At 42.1% G+C, this 22,752-nt stretch overlaps 1 protein-coding gene across 1 annotated transcript; it reads right to left on the bottom strand.

Moving 5' to 3' along the window:
* Window positions 1-8,070: 8,070 nt before the first annotated feature.
* On the bottom strand, window positions 8,071-22,198 carry ALDOB (aldolase, fructose-bisphosphate B). Its single transcript, XM_041761975.1, has 9 exons — window positions 22,046-22,198; window positions 17,050-17,171; window positions 16,040-16,251; window positions 14,949-15,003; window positions 13,903-14,063; window positions 13,021-13,104; window positions 12,006-12,180; window positions 11,394-11,593; window positions 8,071-8,603 (listed from the first exon to the last, which is right to left on the bottom strand). Exons 2-9 carry the CDS (start codon window positions 17,159-17,161, stop codon window positions 8,508-8,510), a joined length of 1,095 nt encoding a protein of 364 aa, XP_041617909.1. The 5' UTR covers window positions 17,162-17,171; window positions 22,046-22,198; the 3' UTR covers window positions 8,071-8,507.
* Window positions 22,199-22,752: the final 554 nt, after the last annotated feature.

The raw sequence follows: 22,752 nt of genomic DNA, 5'->3' as shown, positions 1-22,752 counted from the left end.
GTGAATATGAAGGTATATTTGTAGAAATTGCACACTTCCCTATTCAAAAGAGGTACTCAGGAGTTAGCATACAGTTAATTTTCAAAACAGGTTTTGTAGTCCAGTGAAAAGTTAAAAAAAATAACTGGAAATGTACTTCATGCCTCAATTATCCTGCCCTAAATTTCCCCAGTTTTACCTATTCTACACCAATGATTCTCTGGCCAAGATCTCAACTAATAATGAGGTTCTTAGGCCTGTTCTCAGTATTTTGAAAAACCTAATGTGAAGTATGTTTTCCATACGTTACTGTTTGCATGTGCGCTTAAACACGCTTTTTGCATCTGTTTCATGTATGGTTGTATTGCTTAGCTGAAGCTCTGGCTGCTGACCTTATTGAAATGTGGAGACATGGTCATATGAGATATTCCCATTAAAATTACATATTTTTTAACATCCTTGGATGTGAATCTAGAGTGAGAGCTCAAAACTCTAGTCACAGTGGAATTTTTTTTTTTAAGATTTTATTTATTCATGACAGGCATAAACGTAGGCAGAGGGAGAAACAGGCTCTCTGATGCAAGGGAGACCGATGTGGGACTTGATCCGGGAACTCCAGGGTCATGCCTCAGGCCGAGGGCAGACACTCAACTGCTGAGCCACCCAGGCATCCCAACAGTGAAATAATTCCTGATAATATGTACATTTCATTGCTTATAAATAGTGTAGCCAAAAAGATTAACTTTTTGAAAGCAAGGTTACTACAGTGTTCATGGTTACTTTCTAGCAGGGAGGGGCATGAAGAAGAGGGAAGGAGTAAAATCTTTCAAGAGGTGTTGATACTTCAGACTAAAAGGTATTAGGCAAAAAGGCCTGTGTCTGAAGACAGAATTATAAGAAGACCTACTAGCTACAGAGTGAGCCTCGAGTTACATGGTGATGGGAAAGTGGCAGGTGGTTAAGGCTGCCTGTGAAAAAGGGCAGATGAGCATTGCCATCCTAAAAAGATTGGACTTTATGCTGCATAAAATTCTGTGGTAACATTTTCCTTGTATTTAAATTGCATGTGTGCGTGCACAAGAGAGAAAGGGGCACATATTTTAAGTGTGCAGTTCTGAGTTTCACAATCCTATGTAACTAGCACTCAGCTTAAGAAATGTTACTGGTGCACCTGATACTCACCTGGGTACCTTTCCAAAAACTACACACACAGCATATCATGTGGTGCCTTGTTTTAGTTTAAGAGAATATGGAAGTGAATAGGAGGAGAAACTTTTGAGTTCATATACTTGTGAACACCAAGAAATCTCATGCCATCAAATATGAAAACCATAAAAGCCAGTGGTATAATTCAGTCCCAGTCCAAAGACCCAAGAATCAGGAGCACTGATGTCCAAAGACAGTAGAAGATAGGGCAGCCCGGGTGGCTCAGCGGTTTAGCGCCACCTTCAGCCCAGGGTGTGATCCTGGAGACCCGGGATTGAGTCCCGCATCCGGGCTCCCTGCGTGGAACCTGCTTCTCCCTCTGCCTCTCTCATTCTCTGTGTGTGTGTGTGTGTGTGTGTCTCTCATGAATAAATAAAATTAAAAAAAAAAAAAAAGGAAAAGATAGAAGCCCTAGCTTAGGTGGAGAGTAAATTTGCCTTTCCTTTGCCTTTTTGTTCAGTTCATGCCCTCAATGAATTGGTTGATGCTCTCACCAGCAGTGAAGTCGGTCTTTACTCACATTACAGATTCAAATGTACATCTCTTCCAGGAACCCTCAGAGACTTATAAGACCTAGTATTTTACCAGCATCCCTTAGCCCAGTCTAATTTAAACAAAAAACAATCACGGTAGATAACATTTTAAAACAAACAGGTAAAAAAAAAAAAAAGTAAAAAAAAAAATAATAATAATAAAACAAGCAGGTAAAAGGAGTCTTTGGTGGCCAAAAGAAAAAAATCACTATAATTCTCCATTTCTCTAATTCTAATAAGGCATTTCATTTTCATCTGTCTTCTTAAAGGAGGATGTCATCAGCAAATCTAGGGGCATGCAAAACATACCCAGTTGAGCATAATATTTGTAGAATAAATCTCAAAGTTTTAAAAAATCTAGTTTAAATACTCCAATCATGTTTTTAAAGTACTGTTCCTAATCAGTATTTAATACTTTTCACCTTCCTGCTCTACTTCAAATGTGTTCTGTGGCCTTGGGTATTTGGTGGGGGTAGGTTGATTGATTTCTTTTTAATTAAGGCCATCTCTATAACCAAATTCATGGAAAATAGAAGGATAGGTACATTTACTTTACTGCACAACTAGTACAAGTTCAACTGACAAGTATTTTTAAATACCTGTCAGGTGAGACACCTGGGTGGCTCGGGTTGAGTGTCTGCCTTCGGCTCAAGACATGACCCCGAGGTCTGGAATAGAGTCCCGCATTGAGCTCCTTGCAAGGGGCCTTGCTTCTCCCTCTGCCTATGTCTCTGCCTCTCTCTGTCTCTGTCTCTCATGAATAAAAAATAAAATCTAAAAAAGGTACTATGTTAATACTATGTCAGTTGCATAGTTGCTTCAAGGAGTCCTTTATCCTCAAGGGAACTTTGAGAAGTGAATAGTAAGCCATATGTACTCCACAGTGTAAAGAATGGGGGAAAATCACCTAGCATCCCCAAATGCTGTCTTGATACATTTTGCATAAATAAAAGAGCATATCTCTACCTGTGCTACTTCCTTTCCAGTAGCCATGTTCTCAAGAACATACTTCTCATGTTCAATGGCTAAGGGTAAACCACATCACATGACAGTCATTGAGTCCCTGGGACTGAGAAGTATATTCTGACTTCTTTAGCCTATAAAATGCCCAGGGAAAACCAGGGCAGGACAAGGAAAAGTTGGAAGTGGCCGCAACAAGATGTTTGACCTTGAATTTTTTAAGAGGGCAGGATAGGTTTCTCTGACATCTGAGACCTCGGACTACAGCCTAGTCCTGGTTGCTCTGAACTGCCAGAAGAATTAGTCCTCTGTTTAGAAGCTGCTTTGTATTTTACTGTGCTGCTGCCATACTCAAAGGGCTGAGACTGTGCATGTATGTAGCCTCTTTTTGAGAAGTAGATGTAGAAGAATTCTGAATTATTTGTCCCAGTGCTTGCCTGTTGAGTTGCAATACAACAGAGACTTTTTATTAGGATGATAAATAGCAACATTATATGAGAGCTTTTTGTTGTCTTCTCCAGTGTAAAGATCTCATTTCTACTCACCCACCACCACCAAGAGTCCAGGCCCTATACTGGATTTGCTATTCTACACATTTAGTTGCCTCCCAGCTTCCCAACGCTCCCTGTCCTCTACCTTCCAAAAAAATAATTTTCAGTACTATTCTTTTATCACATTATTTCCTGCTCAAAAATTTACAGGTTCCTATTTCTCATTACTTCTTTTTTTAAAAGATTTATTTATTCATGAGAGACACACACACACAGAGAGAGGCAGACACATAGAGGGAGAAACAGGCTCCCCAAATGGAGCCCAATGTGGGACTTGATCCCAGATCCCGGGATCATGCTCTGAGCCGAAGGCAGATGCCCAACGTTAAGCCACCCAGACATCCCACTTCTCATTACTTCAAGGCAAGACTTTCCATAGTATCCCTGCCCAATTATCTCTTCCCCTTCACTGTGCCACTCCACTTGGCCTAACCGTTCTAATCGAATTTCCAACAGTGTCCTCAATATATATACAATATGTACTCTAGTCAATATACTGTTAATTCCTCTTCACACCCATTCAAGTGACCCTACCTTTCTCTAAGAGTCAACTAACAGGGAAAAAAACCATGATATTTATTCACAACTTATGTATCCAGCACTCCACATAAAATATTTCTAACCTCATAGCAACCCGATTTTACAGATAAGGAAACCGAGGCTCGAGATCCAAGATCATGTAAGTAGCAAAGACTGTATTTCATCCCACTGTCTTTATAAAGCCCCTTTAATCTCAGTACCTCGCCTATATCACTGTAATTTAGCACATTATTATCTACCATTTTGTTTCCTAACTGTATCCTTGCCTTCCTCATCTTAGTGGTCAGGACCATGTAGTATCTTTACATAACCGAGTATACAGTAGGTGTTAAATGAATACTTGTTGGCTGATATTTTTTTAAGATTTTTGTTTTTTATTTATTTTTAAAATTTAAAAAAAAATTTACGTTTTATTTTATTTTCAAGATTTTATTTATGATAGAGAGAGAGAGAGAAGCAGAGACACAGGCAGAGGGAGAAGCAGGCTCCATACAGGGAGCCCGATGTGGGACTCGATCCCGGGTCTCCAGGATCATGCCCTGGGCTGAAGGCAGCACTAAGCCACCTGGGCTGCCCATTGTCGACTGATTTTTAAGTGTTTACAGAGATTGATACCCAGCACTGAGTGACCATTTCAGAAGGCTTAGAACAGGGATGCTTGGGTGGCTCAGTGGTTGAGTGCCTTCAGCTCAGCATGTGATCCCCGGGGTCCTGGGACTGAGTCCCACATCAGACTCCCTGCAGAAAGCCTGCTTCTCCCCACCACCTCTCATGAATAAAGAAATAAAAACTTAAAAAAAAAAAAAAAGGCGGCTTAGGACAAGTTGTGTTACAGCCAGAAAAACATATTTATTTGGGTTATGAAAAAAGAGCTATGACTGGCTGTGTTGAGCTTTGCCATTATTCCTGTCTCTTCATTAGTCCTCTCTAGAATATGGGCTTAGGGAATTGGTAGCCACCACATGAACCCTCTGGGCTCTATTAAGCATAGGTAATTCATTTTTACCCTACATGTGAGATAGATACTGTTTAAAGATGGTCCACAATTCTTTATCTGATAGTTTGAGAGTGTATGTGTTTTAGAAATCAAATTTTCAGATTTTAGAGATTAATATAGAGCTTATGCTATATATTGTATAACTCTTTGGAAGGTCTGAGTCAGCACCTAAAATCAGACACATTATCTTCACATTCCATCAAGTAGAATAAATATGACAGCCTCAAGTCAGGTTTTGCCACCAAATAATTTGCTGCAAACTTAGGAGAAAACTTCTCCTTTTGGTTTTCAGAAAACTTTTGGATTTCAGGATTGTGAAAATTCTGATAAGGGATGTGAATCTGTTATTGAGACATATTGACTCATTTAATCTCTCAGTAATTTGCGATGCTGTACTTTTTTTTATTTTGGAGATGAAGAACTGCACATGGCTACTAGGTGGCAGAGCCAGCATTTGAACTTAGAGTCTGATTCCAGAACCGCTGCTTTTCACCACCCCACCTACTCCCTCCCAAGAGGACTTTGCAAGTCTCACCTATTGGTGACGTGACCTTGAACAACTGCCTTAGTGCCCTGGACCCCGGGGTTCCTCTGCTATTGCTGCAACAAAATGTGGATGTCAACTGGAGGCTTTTACCCCAGGAGAGCTAAATCAGATGGACTTGAAGTCCCATACTGCGTGCCTAAAGCCTGCTCCAAGATTTCTGCAAGGTTCTAGAGGCTTATATTCTCATTGTCGCAGTTGGCTTCAGCTTCGGCTAAACTAATTCACATTATGAATCATTATGAATCATCTCAGTATCTTGTTTTTGAATAGCATGATGTAAACCCATGTGTGAAACTCAGCTCTTCCTCTCAAGCAGACAAATGTCTTTAGAGTGCTTGATATTTCTCCCGTCTAAAAAGTGCTTTAGTCACCTCCCCCAAACCATATGACTGTGGCTTCTCCCTGCCTGCTCCCTTTCCCCGTCGTTTCTCATTTCTTCCTTTATCCTTGCTCATTTCCCCGACCTTTCCCTCCTTTCTCTGCTCCTTACTCTTCAGAGCAAAACCAAATTCCTCTTTTTATTCCTTCCAGCATTTAATAATTTGTTGTGACCTTGGCTTTTGATACTTATACCTTCAAGGTATCAATCATCCTCTTCCAGTAAATTTTCTTACACAAAGGAAGTTCTAAGATTTCCTTGCCTTTTGCCTTCCTTTGATGCCCACCCTAAATGCTATCTCCTCCCCCTTCCCAACCCTCAGTCAATGGCATCTGTGTTTCTTGCTTAACTACTAAAGCTTCATTGTGTGGTATGCAAATGTCATACCTATCCTAAAGCTGAAACTTCTTTTAATTACCTTTAGTGCCTAGTACCAAATTTTATTTTTAGTCGGTGTTCAATAACTACTAGAATACATCTGACGGTGTACCAAAAGGTAGGAAGCTGCTAATATATTCACTCAGTGATCATACAATTAATATAAATTAAAGTCTATAGTCTCATAACACTTGTCTTCATATTATCCTGAATGGAGTAAAGTACTGGGGTTGAGATTTCAAAGATAACTATAGTGCCTTAGTTGGGAAAATATATCAGATGATAGCTAGGAAAGTGCATTATATAATCCTCATCCCCAGTGAAATGTAATTCAGTCTGGATCAAAATAAATAACTTGGCCTTGATTATAGATTCTCACTAAACCTATAAGTGAGAATCTAGGAGGTTTCTTTACAACATAGGATCAGTGATGCTGCATAAGCTCTAGATAAAAATTTTCTGGCAGAAGAGTTTTGTCACACCAGGTATTACCAGCTTTAGGACAACTTCACACATGGGAGGAGCTCAACTATTTGCTGAGTGAATGAATGAATGAGTGAATGAATGCAATAAGAAATGTAGAAGACTGAGGTGCCTCAGTGCCCCAGTCAGTTAAGCATCTCTTTTTGGGCTCAGGTCATGATCTCAGGGTTGTGAGCCCCACATTGGGCTCTGTGCTCAGTGCAGGGTCGGCTTGTCCCTCTCTCTCTCTACTCCTCCCCCAACTCTCTCTCTCTCTCTCTCTCACACACACACACACACACACACAGGAAATGTAGTAGAAGACCTACAACACTGGTGGCAGAGATTTTGAATGCTGCCTATTGCCTTTTCCCTACCTTCCTCCCTGGCCGTGTGTCCATTATAGGAGAAAGAGACCTGAATTCTAATCTTGGCTCTAAGCCCCTAAACCCCTATAAATGTGACTGTCAGCAAGTGGTTTAACTGCTCCAGGCTTAGTTTTATCATCCTAAATGTAAAAATATTCCCTGTGCTGCACTCCCAGGTCTCTCTCCTCAGACAAAGTCCCTTTGGACTAATTCTGTCTTTATTTCTCTAAATGTTATGTGTATGCCTCTAGTTCTTAATTTATCTACTCTAAGCAATGTCATTTATCTTTTCACTCTTCAAGACAAGGAATTTAGTTTACTACTTTCTTCTATATTTAACTATATGTGTGAATATTTTAATGATTTATACCCAATTCCTTTAATAGACTTAAAGCACCATTTCTTTTTTTTAGCATTATTTCTTAATCCATCAATTTTAAGTAGTATCCTGACTCCCTGCTCAGTGAATTAATGTTCCCTTCATTTCTTTCCATTTCTCCTCCTTTCATTTCCTAGCTTCTGTCAGATAAATCATTAGTTTTTTCACCAAAATCATCATTTTTATATTGTACAAAATTATAATGTTTGAATTCTCTTTTGTACCTATGGTTGTCTTTAATGCTTTTTCTGTAGATCAATTCTGAAAATGGAAAGCCCATAAAGTATAATTATGTAAACAGTATTTACTGCAAAATGAAACAGTGTGCATAGATGTGCAGAGGGAGTGTAGTGTGTCACCAAATCTGGGCCACTTCAAAAGGAATGCTGCAGGCATCAAAGCCACAGTGATTCTCCCATTACATTCTGCATGTTGCTTGAAATCATTTTACATTTTAGTTTGCTTCATATTATGAAGGGCTTTCATTTTAAAATATCCTCAGGCTTGAATTTAGCATGGTAGTTCTCAAACTTGGCAATACTTTGGAATCACCAAAGAAGCTGTTAAGAAACCCTGATACTTAGAGGATCCCACATCCAAAGTTTCTGATTTAATTAGGCTGGAGTGTGGCCTGAGCATCTGAGTTTTCACATTTTTGGCAGATTATTCCAGTGACGAGCCCAAGTTGAGAACCCTGACCATTACTGTCAGTCATTTCTAGTGGAATCAAAGGTATTAAAATATACTGAACCCTTTGGAAGCAAGAACAGAAAGTGAAACTTGATACCAGCTGAAGGCTTCTAGAACATTTTATTTCTTTGATGGTTGCAGTTGCCTCCTTCATAACCTACCACTGCTAAGATTGTTGAATAAGACACACTTTTCCACACTCAGCTTCTGAGGTGTTATATCTGGTGGTTGTTATTCGAATGGCAAGCTGGCTTTATTTTCAAGTCTATTCTTTTCTTAGGTGGATACTCTTGGGGCCTGGGAAGCTGAAGCTGTCACAAGGAAATTGCATGACATTTCATCAGATCTGCAATATCCGCGCCTTAGGTTTCAAGAATGGATTTTTTTTGCTGTGTCTAACAATTTTACAGGTATTGTGTTTCCAACAGTCCCAGTCTGATCTTGTCTCATTTCCAGGGTCAGTAGAAAAGTTGTTCTCTTTCAGCCCTCCGATCAAGGCACGTAGAGGAGCTGGAGGCAGGCTGGTGGGCCTGGGGCTCTAATAGGTGTAGCAGGCGGTGAAGAGGGACTGAGTGGAAGTAGCACCAGAAGAGCCCGTGTGAACATACTGTCCTTTGGCTGCCTGGCAGTTAGCCTAAAAAACAAGCAGGAGAGAGGATGTGAGGTTAGAGCAAACGCAACCCTGTATTTGACCCTCTGTCTTTCATTTAAAACCAGCTCCACCTGCATCTGGATTTCTTTCTCCTTACAGTGATTTTGCTAAATACTGGTGTTAATAGCATTCCTTGCCTTCTAGAATACACTATCTCCTTTTTTATCCCAGTTTTCTGAGCATTATCTCAGGCAAGCTGAAGTTAGTGTCCATTACTGAGAAAGTTTCTTTGTGGGATGCCTGAGTGGCTCAGCAGTTGAACCCCTGCCTTCAGCTCAGGGTGTGATCCCGGATTCCCAGGTTAGAGTCCCACATCAGGCTCCTTGTGTGGAGCCTGCTTCTCCTTCTGCCTGTGTCCCTGCCTTTCTCTGTGTCTCTCATGAATAAATAAACAAACAAACAAATAAATAAAAATTTTAAAAAAAGAAAGTTTCTTTGTAGTACCAACAACATTGCAACAACAGTATTAGAAACTGAAGCTAAGAAACCTCACTGATATAGTGTTAAGAGAATGGGTATTTCAAACTGAACAGTGGAGAAGCTTGGAATGGCTGTGAAAGCAGTTTGCTAGGAAATGGACCAGATGTTATACCAAAGGATCAGGCAAGGTGCAGCCAGAGGTATAACACAGCAGATTTTAAAAATTCTTTTAAAAAAATTTCTATATTTGCCCATAAGAATACTTTTGTGCTATCATTTGATTCCTTGTGTAAAATCCAATTAAAGGGGAGTCCATAATTACAAAATCTGCAATAATCATATTTGAGCACCACTCAACAGTACCATGTCTTCAAGTCCCTGTTGCTATTATCTTGCTGTCTCCGGGACTTATTTCTACATCTACAGTGATTTTTAAGGCATGTTGCATGGACCTAAGCACTTCTTGGAAATGGAAATCCTCTGGTTTGACCCCAGGCCTTCTCAATCAGAAACTCAGTTGAGGGGGTACAGCAGTCTGTGTTTTCACTTGCCATCCAGGTGATTTGGATGCATACTCGAGCTTGAGGACCACCATCCTAAATGAGCTCAGCTTCCCTTCTTTAGTGTGGGTGGCCCTTCGCTACCATTACCTTCACAATCCCTCCATCATGGTAGCCAAATCTCCCTGCTTCATCAGCCACGCACCAGTGCAGCCACACCCAGCTCTCCATCCTAACAAAGTAAAGCACTACCTCTAAAATTTCACACCTCTTTTATGCCCCTGAGACATCTTCTAAGCTTCTCTGGGGTCTGCCTTCCCTTTAGTGCCTCATCACCAAACTTCTGGCTACACTTCATTCCTCTCCCAGCCTCCTCTGTGATCACCAAGTAGACTATGGCTATTGCTCAAATTCAGTACTCTTCTGTCTCCCTATTAAAATTTACCCTGCTATTTCCCATTTAGATTGCTCTAGATCTTCCTGCGGGATTAAGAGAGATATTAGGAGAATTCAGGATCTAAGTTAATGCACTGCAAACTCACTCTCATTTCAGCAGCACCTTGCCTGATACGTCGCCATCCTGTTGGTGAGTCTCCTCACAGACTACTTCAGCAGCTGTCCCAACACCTCCCCGCTGTTAAAACTGAAATCTCGGTTCCCTTATCCCCCTCAATAGCCACCCTCGACTGTTATCAACCACTACATCCCTTCACCTCTACAGACCCAATTCCAATCCCATCTTTTTCTTTCCTGTCTCTTCCCTCCTTTCTGAGACCACCTCTGCCACCTGCATTTAATAAATCTTACACATTCCTGTTTCTTTCAACTCCTTGTCCTCTCAGTTATCTCCACTGTCCTCATCTTTAACCTCTCCTCTGGCTCCTTTTGCTTTACATTGAAATATGCCCAGCTCTCTCCTATTTGGCTAAACTCTAAGCTCCCTGAAGCCAGTATCTGTGTCCTCGTTGTTCACCCCAGTCCTTGGCTCACAGTAGGTATTCATTCAAAAACAAATGGTTACTGATCGAATAAAATCCTTTTTTGTCTTCATTTCTCCTGGTAACCATTCTGGGCATTTTCCTGATAGTCTTCTCGAATGAGCACCTTTCCTCTCCTCTCTATTGAAACTGTGGTGTTGAGGGTCACTCAGGCTCCCAAATGCCAATATCAGCTTTTGCTCAGCCTCTGTTCTGAATCTCTCTATAGTGTGCTATTCCTGACCCCCTTGAAACTTGCTTCTATTTGTTCCCAGGATCCTTGGCACATCCTATCTTATTACTGCTGCTTGTCTTACTGGCTTTCTTCTCCATCTTCCTAAAATGAAAAGTGCCCTGGTTCAGTCCTTGGCCCTCTTATCTTCTCTCTCAAGTGTCTCTGTGGAGATTGTCTACTGTTACTGATTGTCTACTGTCATCAACAATACTCCCAGTGTGGATGATTCACAACTCTCCCTAACCCCCACCTTTCCTACTGAACTCGAATGCCTCCTTTTCAAATATCTAGTAGACGATAACATCATGGCCTGGAGAAAGCAATGATTTTCCAGGTAAGAGAGCAAGGCTCCTAGTATCCACTTGATCAAGTATATAAGAAGTAGTAGCATCTTGGGGCACCTGGGTGGCTCAGTTGGGTGAGTGTCCAACTCTTGATTTCAGCTCAGATAGTGATTTCAGGGTTGTGAGATCCAGCCCCACACTGGGCTCTGTGCTGGGCAAGGGAGTTGGCTTAAGATTCTCTCTCTCTTCCTCTGCCCCCTCCCTGCTTGCTCTCATGCTCTCTCTCTCTCTAAAATAAATAAATAAAATCTAAAAAAAATAAAATAAAAATAAAAGAAGAAGAAGTAGCATCTTACCAGGGCCCGTTTCATGAAAGCCTCCTGGGTTGCCTTCTTGTTGGCAGCCTTGCCACCCCAGGCAGCCAGTGCACTGGCCTGCAGAGCCCGTCCATAGGAGAAACTTAGTTTCCAGGGCTTTGGTAGAGGACAAAGGTTGATAGCATTGAGGTTGAGAGTAGCATCCTCTTCACTCATGCCACCAGACAAAAAGCAGATGCCTGCAAGGAGAGAAGCCAATTCCACTCTACCATTCCCAGCTTCTATACCCAGCTTGAGAAAGCAAACCATGAGCCTGTAAGAAATGTAATGCCTCAATCCTTTCTCTACTTGATTTGCATGGAACTGGGTTATAAAAATTAGTTTGCTTTTGCCAAAGCTAGCTGGGCTGAGGCAAGAAGGGCTTTAATAAATAAGGAAGATGGTGAAGTATTGAGGAAATCAGTGGATGATGTGAATTTGGGAGACTCAGGCTATGTGGTGTTAAGGAATATGAGGGGAAGTGCTGGCCACTTGTGAAATACATGGCTCTGTTTCCTGGATACAAGACTCCTAAACAAACACAAATGCTGGTGGAACTCCTTCCCAAGATAAGGGCTAAGACCTCAAGTCAGAGAAGAAGGGAAGACTTACCAGGAACAGCTGCAGGAACAGTACGGTGGAGAGCTGTGACAGTGGCCATAGCCACTTGCTCTGGAGTATACTTTTTGGTGCAGGCATGTCCAGCAGTCACCATGTTGGGTTTCAGCAGCGTGCCCTCCAGGTAAACGTGATGGTCATTCAGGGCCTTGTAGACAGCAGCTAGGACCTGAGGGACAAGAGGTTCAAAAGGTAAAACCCAGAACTAGCCTGACAGTCAGCTGACCTTGGCACTTTTATGTTGCAGGGACGCAAAACCAAAGAATCCTTGTATGTGGCTTGGCCAAAGTTTCCTAACCAGCCCCTAGTCCTCATTAGGGCAATGCACAGCCAACTTCAAGCCACAATCATTGAGCACAACCAATCTGGCCTATCCCCCCTTCCTCTACTCTAACTGCTCACTGCATGGACTAATGGAATGGCTCTGCTTTCTAGATCCCCTCCACTCTTTCTTTCCTATCATTCCCTTTGGTCAGTTGAGTCTGCTTTGATTTAGCTCGTTGGGGACATCTAAATTGGCCTCCATTTTCCAACCCCACAGAAGCTAAGGAGTCATAAGAACATACATTTTAGAGACGGAAGCACTTTCAGACCTCATCTCAGTCCAAGTGGAGAAAGTGAAGTCAGGTTACATTGCCAATACGAACAGAGTACCTTCTAATGATATTTTGTCATGTGACTCTCACCTTATTTTTAAATTTCTTTGTTTACATATAATGTAACTTGTCCCAAAAGAACACAGGATTTACCCACAGTCCCACAGCTGAGATTATGAATTGTCAAATACAACTCTTGGTACTGCAAATACTGTGCTTTTTTCCATATGGAGAATACCACTGTGCCAAAAATGTACAAGTTTTGTTAAGTACCCCCTTACCTTCTCAATGCTACATCATGATTCCAACTGAAGAATATTTCATATATAACAACTGATATATGTTAAGTTACAGCTGTTACTTAAAAATAAGACACTTCAACTGGAATTGGGACCCTTATATTCAAGACTTACTTTCTCAGTAACATACTGGCAGTGTTCCAAGTCGTGGTCTCCATCTGGAATGACCTCTGGCTCCACAATGGGTACCAGCCCATTCTAAAGAGGAAGAAGGAGGAGATAAAGTGCAGCTCTGCTCACTGTGATCCTTTCCTTAAGAAGATATTTGACAGTTGCAATTGGTATAAAATGAAGCCCTTATGGAGAAATGCCATGTGCTGACTTAAAGACAGTGCAAGGAAATTTAATGGGATCTCTAGTGAGTATTTGTAGCTTAGCCAAAACATAACAGTGAGGTTAAAAAAAAAAAGTTCTCCTGGGCAAACTTAGGGCAGTCAAACTTAAATCACTAAGAAAGATGCCCCTTGTATGGGTTAATTAAGGAATTAAGCACTGTTTATAGTTCTAATTGGGAATCTTCAGGTGCCCACAACTCAGGTAACCTCAAAATAACACCCACACAAGCAAATCAGACTTGACTGGGATCCCAGAGACACTTCAACATATGTTGGAAACTAGTGTCAGGTCACCATCTTCCAAGATATTATTTGGATTGGGGCTAAATCAGAGCTATCACTCTCGAGATAGGGATCTAAAGGGATCATGTTTTAGATGTGATGGAGCAGAGGTAAGCAAGTGCCCTGGCTGGACCACTCTTAAGACTCAGCTTATAGAACTTTGGCTGAGGGGAGCCATCGATGGCATTGGCCTTTTGGGCTCATAGCTGACTGGTGGGACCAAATCTTTCCTTACCATGCTTGGCTACAAGAGTGATAGAAAATGCCACCAGGATATAGTAGTGAGATAAGGCTCATGTACTGATAGTAAAATTGGAAAGAGGGGCTCTGAAGAAAGCTCTTTCCTACTGTTTTTAGTCTAAGGGGAAAGGCAGTGCACCTGCTGACAGATGCTGGCATAGCGGGCCAGGGCATTGGCGTTTTCCTGGATGGCAAGGTTGGATGGACATTGGTTGTCAATCCTCAGCACAGCACGCCATTTCCCAAAGTCAGCACCATCTTTCTTGTACTGAGCACAGCGCTCAGAAAGACCATCGAGCCCTGCAAGTCACAAAAGAGAAAGAGGCTTCTTTGCACCCGTGTTCCTGATCCATGGGGACATTGACAAAGTGAAGGACTCCTTCCTTGCCTTACCTTTCAGTCAGCAGAGCTTAAGGACTGAATACATCCAGGCAGGTAAACATTAATCCCAATACTGAGCTTAACCTGGGGCTTTATACTCCATAAGAAGAATAGAGGGAACTAATATTTATTTAGTATTTACTATGCTCTGGGCAGGATTCTAGGCATTTTGCACACCTTATCTCATTTCATTATCGTAACAATTCTACTAGTTAATATTATATTCATTATGCAGATGTGAAAACTGGAGGCTTCAAGAGGGTAAGTGACTTTACCAAGTTTGCAAAGCTAATGAGTGACAGAGCTGAGATTCAAATTCTGCTTAACTTAACCTAATGCTGTGGTTCAGACTTGTCCCCCTTGGGCAGTGAAGTACCTTGTAAAATTGTCTAATTAGTAAATGATAGAACCGGGAGTCTAACCCTGGTGGGTGTGATCCCCAAGCTTGGGATCTTTCCTCTCTTCTGTTGCCAGATTTTTCTCTATAAATTATACTCTGGGGTACAAGGTATCTTCTCTGTGCAAAGCACTGTGGTAAGCACTTTATATACGTTGTTTAATTTAATCCGCACAACTATTTTGCAAAGTAGATATTGTCATCCTGTTTTAACTGACTCAGAACATTTACATGAGTAGCCTAAAGTTACACAGTTATTGTAGAGAGGAGCTAGGATTGAAAAGCAGGTGTGTGTGGCTCTAAAACCAGGGTGAAATTCTTATTTTGTTTTCCCTTGCTCATCTCTTTGCTTGTCTTCATTTCTAGCATATAGTAGCATGACTCCTAACAGCAGGTGATATCCTTACCTTGAATGGTGGTTTCTTTGTTGGTTCCTGCAAGGGGAGCACCTCCCTGGTCTAACTGTGAATATAAATAATTAACAAGTGATCAGCAGGGGTCAAGGGTCCCAGGAAAACAAAAGCAGAGCCCCCCCCACCCCTACTACCATTTCTCATCTTTCACATGTTAAGGAGTTGAATTAGGAAGGTGTATTAAAAAAAAAAAAAAGGAAGGTGTATTAGTTGGGGTGGGGAGTGGGGTGAGGGTGGGGACACACATAATTCAATCCAGAGTGGAAGGGAAATTACCTGGAAGGAACAATATAAAAGTGTTAACACTAAGAGGATGGAACATATGGAAAGCACAGGCCTGGAGCTTGAGAAGTGAAAAGTAATCTGACAGTACCTGGGATGCAGCTTCTATTACATTATTTGTTCAAGAGACATTTAGTGAGCACCTGCACATACGGGGCACTACATTATCCTGGGAAATCAAAAGAATAAAGATGCAGCCCCTACTCTTGGCATAGCAGAAGCTGAGGTCACGAGCCTGATAGGAGGCCAGGCTGGGTTTGAACTGGCTCTGGCTTTGCCTTGCTGTGGGCAAGTTATGCTATGCCTTGTAATTCGGTTTTCTTCCCTTATCTCTAAAATACAGATAGGAACTGAATTGACCTCCAGAGATTACGAGGAGGATTAAATGAGCGCTTGGAAGCACTCAACGGATGCTAGTTTTCACTCCTGACAAGTTCATGAAGTTCTGGAAGACTGAGTTACAACTGAACAGTAAGTGCTTTAATATATAATAGCGATCTTAGACTAAGTAATAATTATGTGGTAGGAACTGTTTTAAAAACTTAGTCCTTACAAGAGACTTATGATGTAGGCACTGCTATTCCCATTTTAGAAATGAGGAAATGGAGACAGCTGGAGACTAAGTACCTTGTAGAAAACTTGATTGAAAGAAGAAGGTACGGACAGAAAAATCTAGAAGAGGATCTGGTCCTCAGGGGGAGGATGATGATGGAAAGGAGAGTGAACAGCAACTAGGTGATGAGGGTGTTCAGAGTGTTGGCCCTGCCGGGTGACTGTTCCATTCCTAGAATGGAAGTATTCACCTTGATTCCCACCACGATCCCCTTTTCCTTGAGGATGTTCCGGAACAGCTTTCCCTGGCTGTCCTTCTGGTAGAGGGTCTCATGGAAAAGGATCACACCCCCGATGCTCTGGTTGATGGAGTTGTCCACGGTGAAGAGGATTTCTCGGAACTGCCGGCGGTTCTCCTCAGTGTTCTCCACCTTGATCCTCTGCAGGCGGTTTCCCATGGTGCCTAAGGTGGGTGGGCCAAAGACAGCTTAGTGATAAGGCAGGGCTTGATTGTGGCCTCCTCCACTCTAGTGACCCTCTGCAGGGTGGATGGCAAGACTCTTTTTTAATTCAGAAATTTAGAACTCCTGTCTCGTTTTTTGGCTCCCAGGGGAAAGACCTTGGCTGCTGCCAGGATACTGGGCAGGAACTGTATGGACTGGACATGTCAGGGTCAGGGTGGAAGCCACCATTGGATCCAAGTATGTATGTAAGGCCCTCAGGCTTCCCGAGCCAGGTCCAGCCCTCAATCTGACTAGATGTACATAGAAGGGAGGATGGGATAGACTCCTGACTTCTCTGGCTTCTATCATTTTATGGGGGGCCATACTGGCCTGCCACAACCCTCCCTTGTGCCGTGCTGGGCTTCTTTCAGCCACAAATCCTTCCCTGTTCCAGATGTAGGTGGTTCCCTGCCCTCCCCTGCCCTTCCTTAGCTGACTTTACACTGACTTCTCATTAGCAGCAGAGGTCTATGTATCTGATCTCATACTGCTTACGAGTTCTTGGCCTTGCTACAGTCTAGGTTCGAATGATCCCTGGTGAGGGGCCTTAAAATGGAGGGCTTGAGCCTTTCTCTTGGTTTTTCAGAAATCTGTCTACCGGGACTACAGGACTCAAAATTTCTATGCTTACTGGGTCTTCTGCTCCCACTCCTGCATAACTTTACTCCTCTGAAAGGAAAGAAAATATAATTGTTGTTTTCCTTTGCTAAGTTGTAGAAATAAGAATACGCTTGTTGTATGACGTTACTTGCACTCACCGACAGACTCATCTGCAGCCAGGATCCCCTTCCCATTGGCAACAATGCGCTGGGCAATTTCTGCGAGCTCCTTCTTCTGTTCTGAGGTGAGGGCTGGAAATTGGTGGGCCATGGTGACAGGTCTGGAAAAGAGTACAGGAGTGTCCTGAAGAAAACTGCAGGTGGCTCAGCCAGATTCATGACCAACACAGCCAAGGTGTACAAAAAACCCTCTAGGCCCCTCTTATACTTTGGCCCACTTCCATAACTGTAGGAACAAATGAGGTCTGGGTTTTTCCCTTTTTAGCTTAAGTAGTTGCAATTAGCTGTAGTAGATGAAGGTGGGATGCCAAATTTCCTGGTCATCCTAAAATAGAATGTCTTCCAGGAGACCTTTGGATTCACTGATCCTGAGACTGAACCAGCTAATTGGTGACCCACTCCAATCTGATAAATAGACAGCCCTGCAGTAACTGACTATCTCTCTGTGGATTTCTGGTGGCTTTGGGTGCTCTGAATGACTTGAGGCCAGGACAGTGAGATTTTTAGCCTCTATGGCCATCTCCCATTTTGTTCTGATAGCCTGTATTATTCTCTGGGTAGCAAACTTGAGAGGAGAAACTGCCATTTGGCCTTGCAGTTAACCTCCTTTCAGTTCTGGGACATAGATATTATGGTGTGTAAGGCTCTTTTTTCTTATATTCAATGACCTATGACAGCATTTGGGATAGATGGGGAAGATTTTCCCTAAGTGCCTCTGGGCTAGAAGTTCCCATGGACTCTAGGGATGTCAAAGTCATATGGTGATTCCTGCCCCAGTAATTCTCAGCTTCACTGCTCTAGCAAGGAGAAGCTCTGGTTTGAAGATCCCCTATCCAAGCAACCTCCTCAGCAGTGGTCCTCTGAAAGGGATCATTGTCCCTGCTTGGCTGCCACTTTGGGCTAGTCTTGAAAATGCAAGCTCATAGGACTCTCATGTTGGATGCTAGAAAGAGTAATTTTGCATGTGTTGGACTATCAAAGAAAAAAAGTTGGTAGTAAAGATTATCTCGAGTGGCTTCCTATCTAATTCTATGACCTCCTCCTTTCCCTGGTCTCCTTCCTCTCATATACTCATCCATAGGGTAAGTATCCCATGACTACTTTCTACTTTCTATAAGCCTAGGGACACCTCAGTTCTCATTTGGTCCACTCAGCAATGAGGTGACCAGGGCAACTAGTATCTTCTCTTCATTAATTAATGGACAAGCAAGCTAAGACTCAAAGTAGTTAATTGATTTGTCCAAGGTCTCAGCTAGGTTGAGGCAGAGCTCACCACCCAGTCCTGCCCTCCATGGTAAATCAATTCCTTCACATTTCCTCATCCCTTCAAGGCAGGCTTGATATAGAAGTGGATGACTACTGAACTAGTTCATGAGAAGGTATCACTGATATCACTGATGCCACTCTCACATCAACAAGGGTTCTCATCTTAACCCAAAAGAGTGCAACCACAGTGCTGTCACTGGGGACAGGACAGGCTAGTGGGCCATGATCTCTAGAAAAGATATTCTTCCAAAGCCCCTCCCCTTTAGCCACCTGAAGGTAGAGTTTCCTCTTGTTTATATATTAGTTCCTAGCATTGTAGTCAGGGAGATTTTATTTATTTATTCATGAGACACACACACACACACACACAGAGGCAGAGACACAGGCAGAGGGAGAAGCAGGCTCCATGCAGGAAGCCTGACATGGGACTCGATCCCGGGTCTCCAGGATCACGCCCTGGGCCGAGGGCAGGCGCTAAACCGCTGAGCCACCTAGGGTTCCCTGGCCACTAGATCTTTATGCAGATAAAAGCCAACCTGAAGTTGGTGACCTTTAGAGTCCAAAATGCAACTTTTCTCTCTCAGTTTAAGTAACTGCATAAAGGAATTCACAACTAAGGAACAAAGATGTTTCCTTAATGAAACAAAAGGAAAACATAGCCCAATAATAGCAAGTTACCATTAATGCTAATTACTCTGCTAATTGCTTTACCTGTATCATATAATTCATTCCTTATTATAATCTCAAAAGGCAGCTGGGCTTCCCCCACTGCTACCATACAATAGATAAGGAAAGAACATGAGGGAGTTGAATTGTTTGTGGAAGGACATTAACTAATAAGGTACAGAGTTGGGATAAGTGACAGTACTCCCCTCTTGCAAGGAAAGAGTGAGCCTGGTGAAAGGAATTGGCCTGTGGGTGACTCTAAGGCAACTCTTGATAACATCCCCGGAGTATTTGTTGATGACACCCCCAGAGTACCCAAAATCTGTAGGCTACAGCTGCTCATCTATACACTATGGATCTCATCAATTCACGAATATCTTACACATTCACGTAGGTTTTACTATCAGATCAGACAGACCAGGGTTCAAGGACTAGCTCTGCTTCCTTCTCACCACAGGAACCAGGGGCAAGTCAGCAATTTCTCTGAGTCTTAGTTTACTGTGGGATAAGTGGTGTGAATATCTGCTCTGGTTGTCTCATCGCTAAGTGGATCTATTGGGACCTGTGAGCACCTTACTCATCATCGTTACTCAAAATATATTTGTTGAGTTAACTGCATGGTAAAATAAAGGTGTTTTATAATGCATTATGAAAATGTTGAGTATGACTATTTCTCTCTTTAAAAAATTTTTTTTAAATAATTACCTGAGATTCCATGTTTCTATTTACTACCAAGCTATTTTTTTTTCAGTCTAAGTGTGCTGACTCAACCAGAAAAAAACAGAGAAAAGGTCAAATGGAACCAATACTGTTTCTGGGAAGTTAAACTTCTACAGAGGGACTAAAGGTCTATTCTACATCAGCAGAAATGTTGCCCCTCTGTTAATCATAAAACAGGGTCACAGACCAATGTTCGTCCCCAGGAGACAGGCGGCCAGCTGGGAGTGGGTAACCATAGAGAATGATTTCTGTGCTCCTAACGTCTGCTCACTGAAGTCTCGAGCCAATCTGTTTTTCAAGTATGATGGGAAGTTGTTCACATTATATTATTAAGTAAAAAAAGGAGAAAAAGCAAATTTCAGAGACATATGTAATATATAATACCACTCTTTCTTAATTAAAAAAAAATAGTATAACACATACTGTTTGTGGATCTAGGTAAGGAGAATAACCACCCTGGGGTTACCTGTGGGATGAAATGACTCTCACATTTTACTTTATAATTTTTTTGTAATGTTTGATTTCTCAATGAATAGGTTTATATATGACATTTTTATTACACATAATATATTAACAGGTGACACATATACAAATCTGGGAGGAGGTTGTGAGTATGAAAATACGAGAATAGAAGGTAATTGCTGAAAAACAGAGCTGCAAATGACCTCAGGGATATCTATATTAACACTGCCAACTTTAAAGACAGGGAAACTGAGGTTCAGAAAGAATGTGTCTGATGCCCCTTCTAAATTGTGACGCTCTAGGATTATAAACCACATCCTACTGGCTTATGACTTGGAATCCTTTTTCTGATCTTTTTCAGCAAAATAGCACATGAAATCTGTAGTATGTTTCTTTCTACCTTCCTTCAAGAGGTTCTGTGAAAAGATAACAATTTGTAAAATATGAATATTTAACTCCTGGAGAAATATGAAGAAGTAGAGTCCATTCACTTCTCCAATGTGTAAGACAGATGGGTTTTCAAGAGGACATGAGGGGTTTATGAGGGGTTCAGTCATTGAAAGCCTATGATCTCCAGGCACAGTGAGCAAGATTTTTATATACAGATGTGTGAAGAAGCCCACGGCTTCATCACCCACCCCAAAGTCACAGTGACAAGTGCAGTGAAATGCCTTAATGACGGCCTGGTGCCTTTGAACACACATGGGGTAACTCAAAAAGACAGCTGAATGTTGCCATTTCTTCTAAACAGACACCTAAGTCAAAGGCACTTCTATGTTTACAGCAATTACACTGCATTCAAAACCTCAGGCTCTAGCTAGGCCTGGGTGGTCCCCAAATGTGCCATGGCCAAATGGCAGCTGAGCTCGAGCCCCTGCTGGATCCCAGTTGGCCAATGGAGCCCTAGATAACTATTTAGAGAGGTTTATTTTAAAAGGTAACAAAGGGCAGCCCCAGTGGCTCAGCGGTTTAGCGCCACCTTCAGCCCAGGGTGGGATCCTGGAGACCTGGGATGGAGTCCCACATCAGGTTCCCTGCATGGAGCCTGCTTCTCCCTCTGCCTGTGTCTCTCTCTGCCTCTCTCTCTCTCCCTGTGTGTGTGTCTCTCATGAATAAATAAATAAAATCTTAAAAAAATAAAAGATAACATATTCTTACAACATGTCTATTTTTGAGATAGTAGAGCAAATGTCCCAAAGTACATCAGCAGCTTTTGATCCCAAATAACCTAAGCTGTAGGACCTTCAAAGTAGGAAATGTTATAGGAAGGATCAAACAAGTGAAAGTCTGACAATTCATAAGCAAGTGACGGTGGTGCTGTGTGGCGATTTCAAGGCTGTTCCATGTTCTCATTTGAGCAGTGGCGGAAGGCAAGGGCAACACATACCAGGAGTTCATTCCTGTGACAAAGAAACCTCAGTGCCAGCACTAGTGGTTGGAGGGAGAAAATAAAGAAAGCGATGTAAGATGATAGGTCTGTAAATAAATCACTACAATAAGCAGTTGTTTTTGGGAGAGCAGAAATGAGCAGGAATCTCAAGAAATGATTAGAACCTAACCAAATAAGTGTATTCAAGTTGTTTCTCCCAGGCCGAAGACAGAAGAGCCTTCATAAAGGTAACCTTGAGAACTAGCGAATGTCTTGAACATTTTGCCTCCACTCAAAGTGTCAGCAAAGGTGTGGATGAGCATTTATACTTAGGGAGAAAAATGATCATTTCAGCACAACATCCCATTTTCGGCCACTATCAAGTTTCTCCTGAAAATTAAAGCAGACTTCATCCTCTACATGCATAGTGCCATCATCAACCTCTCACTCCCAGGTGCAGTCCAGGTAGATGAAGGAAGTTCTTTTACTTACAGTTAGGGAGAGGAGACTCCTCTTAGGTGAAGGTGTGGATGAGGCAGCAGCTGCCAAATAGGACGAACCTTTGGGAGCACACAGTTTTTATAGACCTTCTGTCAAAGTTTGTTTGTTGGTTTGTTTTTTTTTTTTTTTTAACTTTCATCCTCCCCTTCCCACCTTGGCCTGATAGGGAGGTGTTTTTCCAATGCCCGATTGGCTCATAAACAGCCAATCCTGATCGTGCTCACACACTCACTGAGCTCACAGAATGTTAAAGCTACAGGGATATCTACAGACCCTGTAGTTCTTAATCCAGATGGTTCATTTTTCAGGTGAGGAAATAGGCACAGAGGATTAGGGGATTCCTCTAAGTCACACAGCTGATAAATGACAGCTCTAGAGCCACCTGCAGAAATTGGGAAGAATGTCACCTTAGCTCTGGCACTTACTAAACACCTGACTTTGGTCAAGGTTTTTTGCTTGTTTTTTTCTTTCTTTTATTTCTCTGAGCCTTAATATCCTCCTCTGGAAACTGGGATCTCAACTTCACAAGAGCATTAAATGAGTTTGTAGAATGCCTGCACACAGTAGGCATCTGAGATCCTTTTTCTTCCCCCCAAACCAAGTTGGGCCCCCTGATGTTTTTAATGCAAGAATATACTGTATTCACTCCATTCTCATTCTCTCTCACCCTTCATGCATTTGTTTTTAATCTTGGTAAA

Source organism: Vulpes lagopus, chromosome 7 (genome assembly GCF_018345385.1).
Source record: "Vulpes lagopus strain Blue_001 chromosome 7, ASM1834538v1, whole genome shotgun sequence".
Taxonomy (NCBI): Eukaryota; Metazoa; Chordata; class Mammalia; order Carnivora; family Canidae; genus Vulpes; species Vulpes lagopus.
The sequence above is the reverse complement of the archived record's forward strand: the minus strand, read 5'-3'. Positions and strand labels throughout refer to the sequence as shown.

Coding starts and splice junctions, on each gene's coding strand:
- ALDOB (XM_041761975.1), bottom strand. CDS start 17,161: ATGGCCCACCAATTTCCAGCCCTCACCTCAGAACAGAAGAAGGAGCTC. Junction 15,004..16,039: donor GGATCGTGGTGGGAATCAAG/GTGAATACTTCC, acceptor TTATATTCACAG/TTAGACCAGGGAGGTGCTCC. Junction 8,604..11,393: donor CTTTCATGAAACGGGCCCTG/GTAAGATGCTAC, acceptor CTTGTTTTTTAG/GCTAACTGCCAGGCAGCCAA.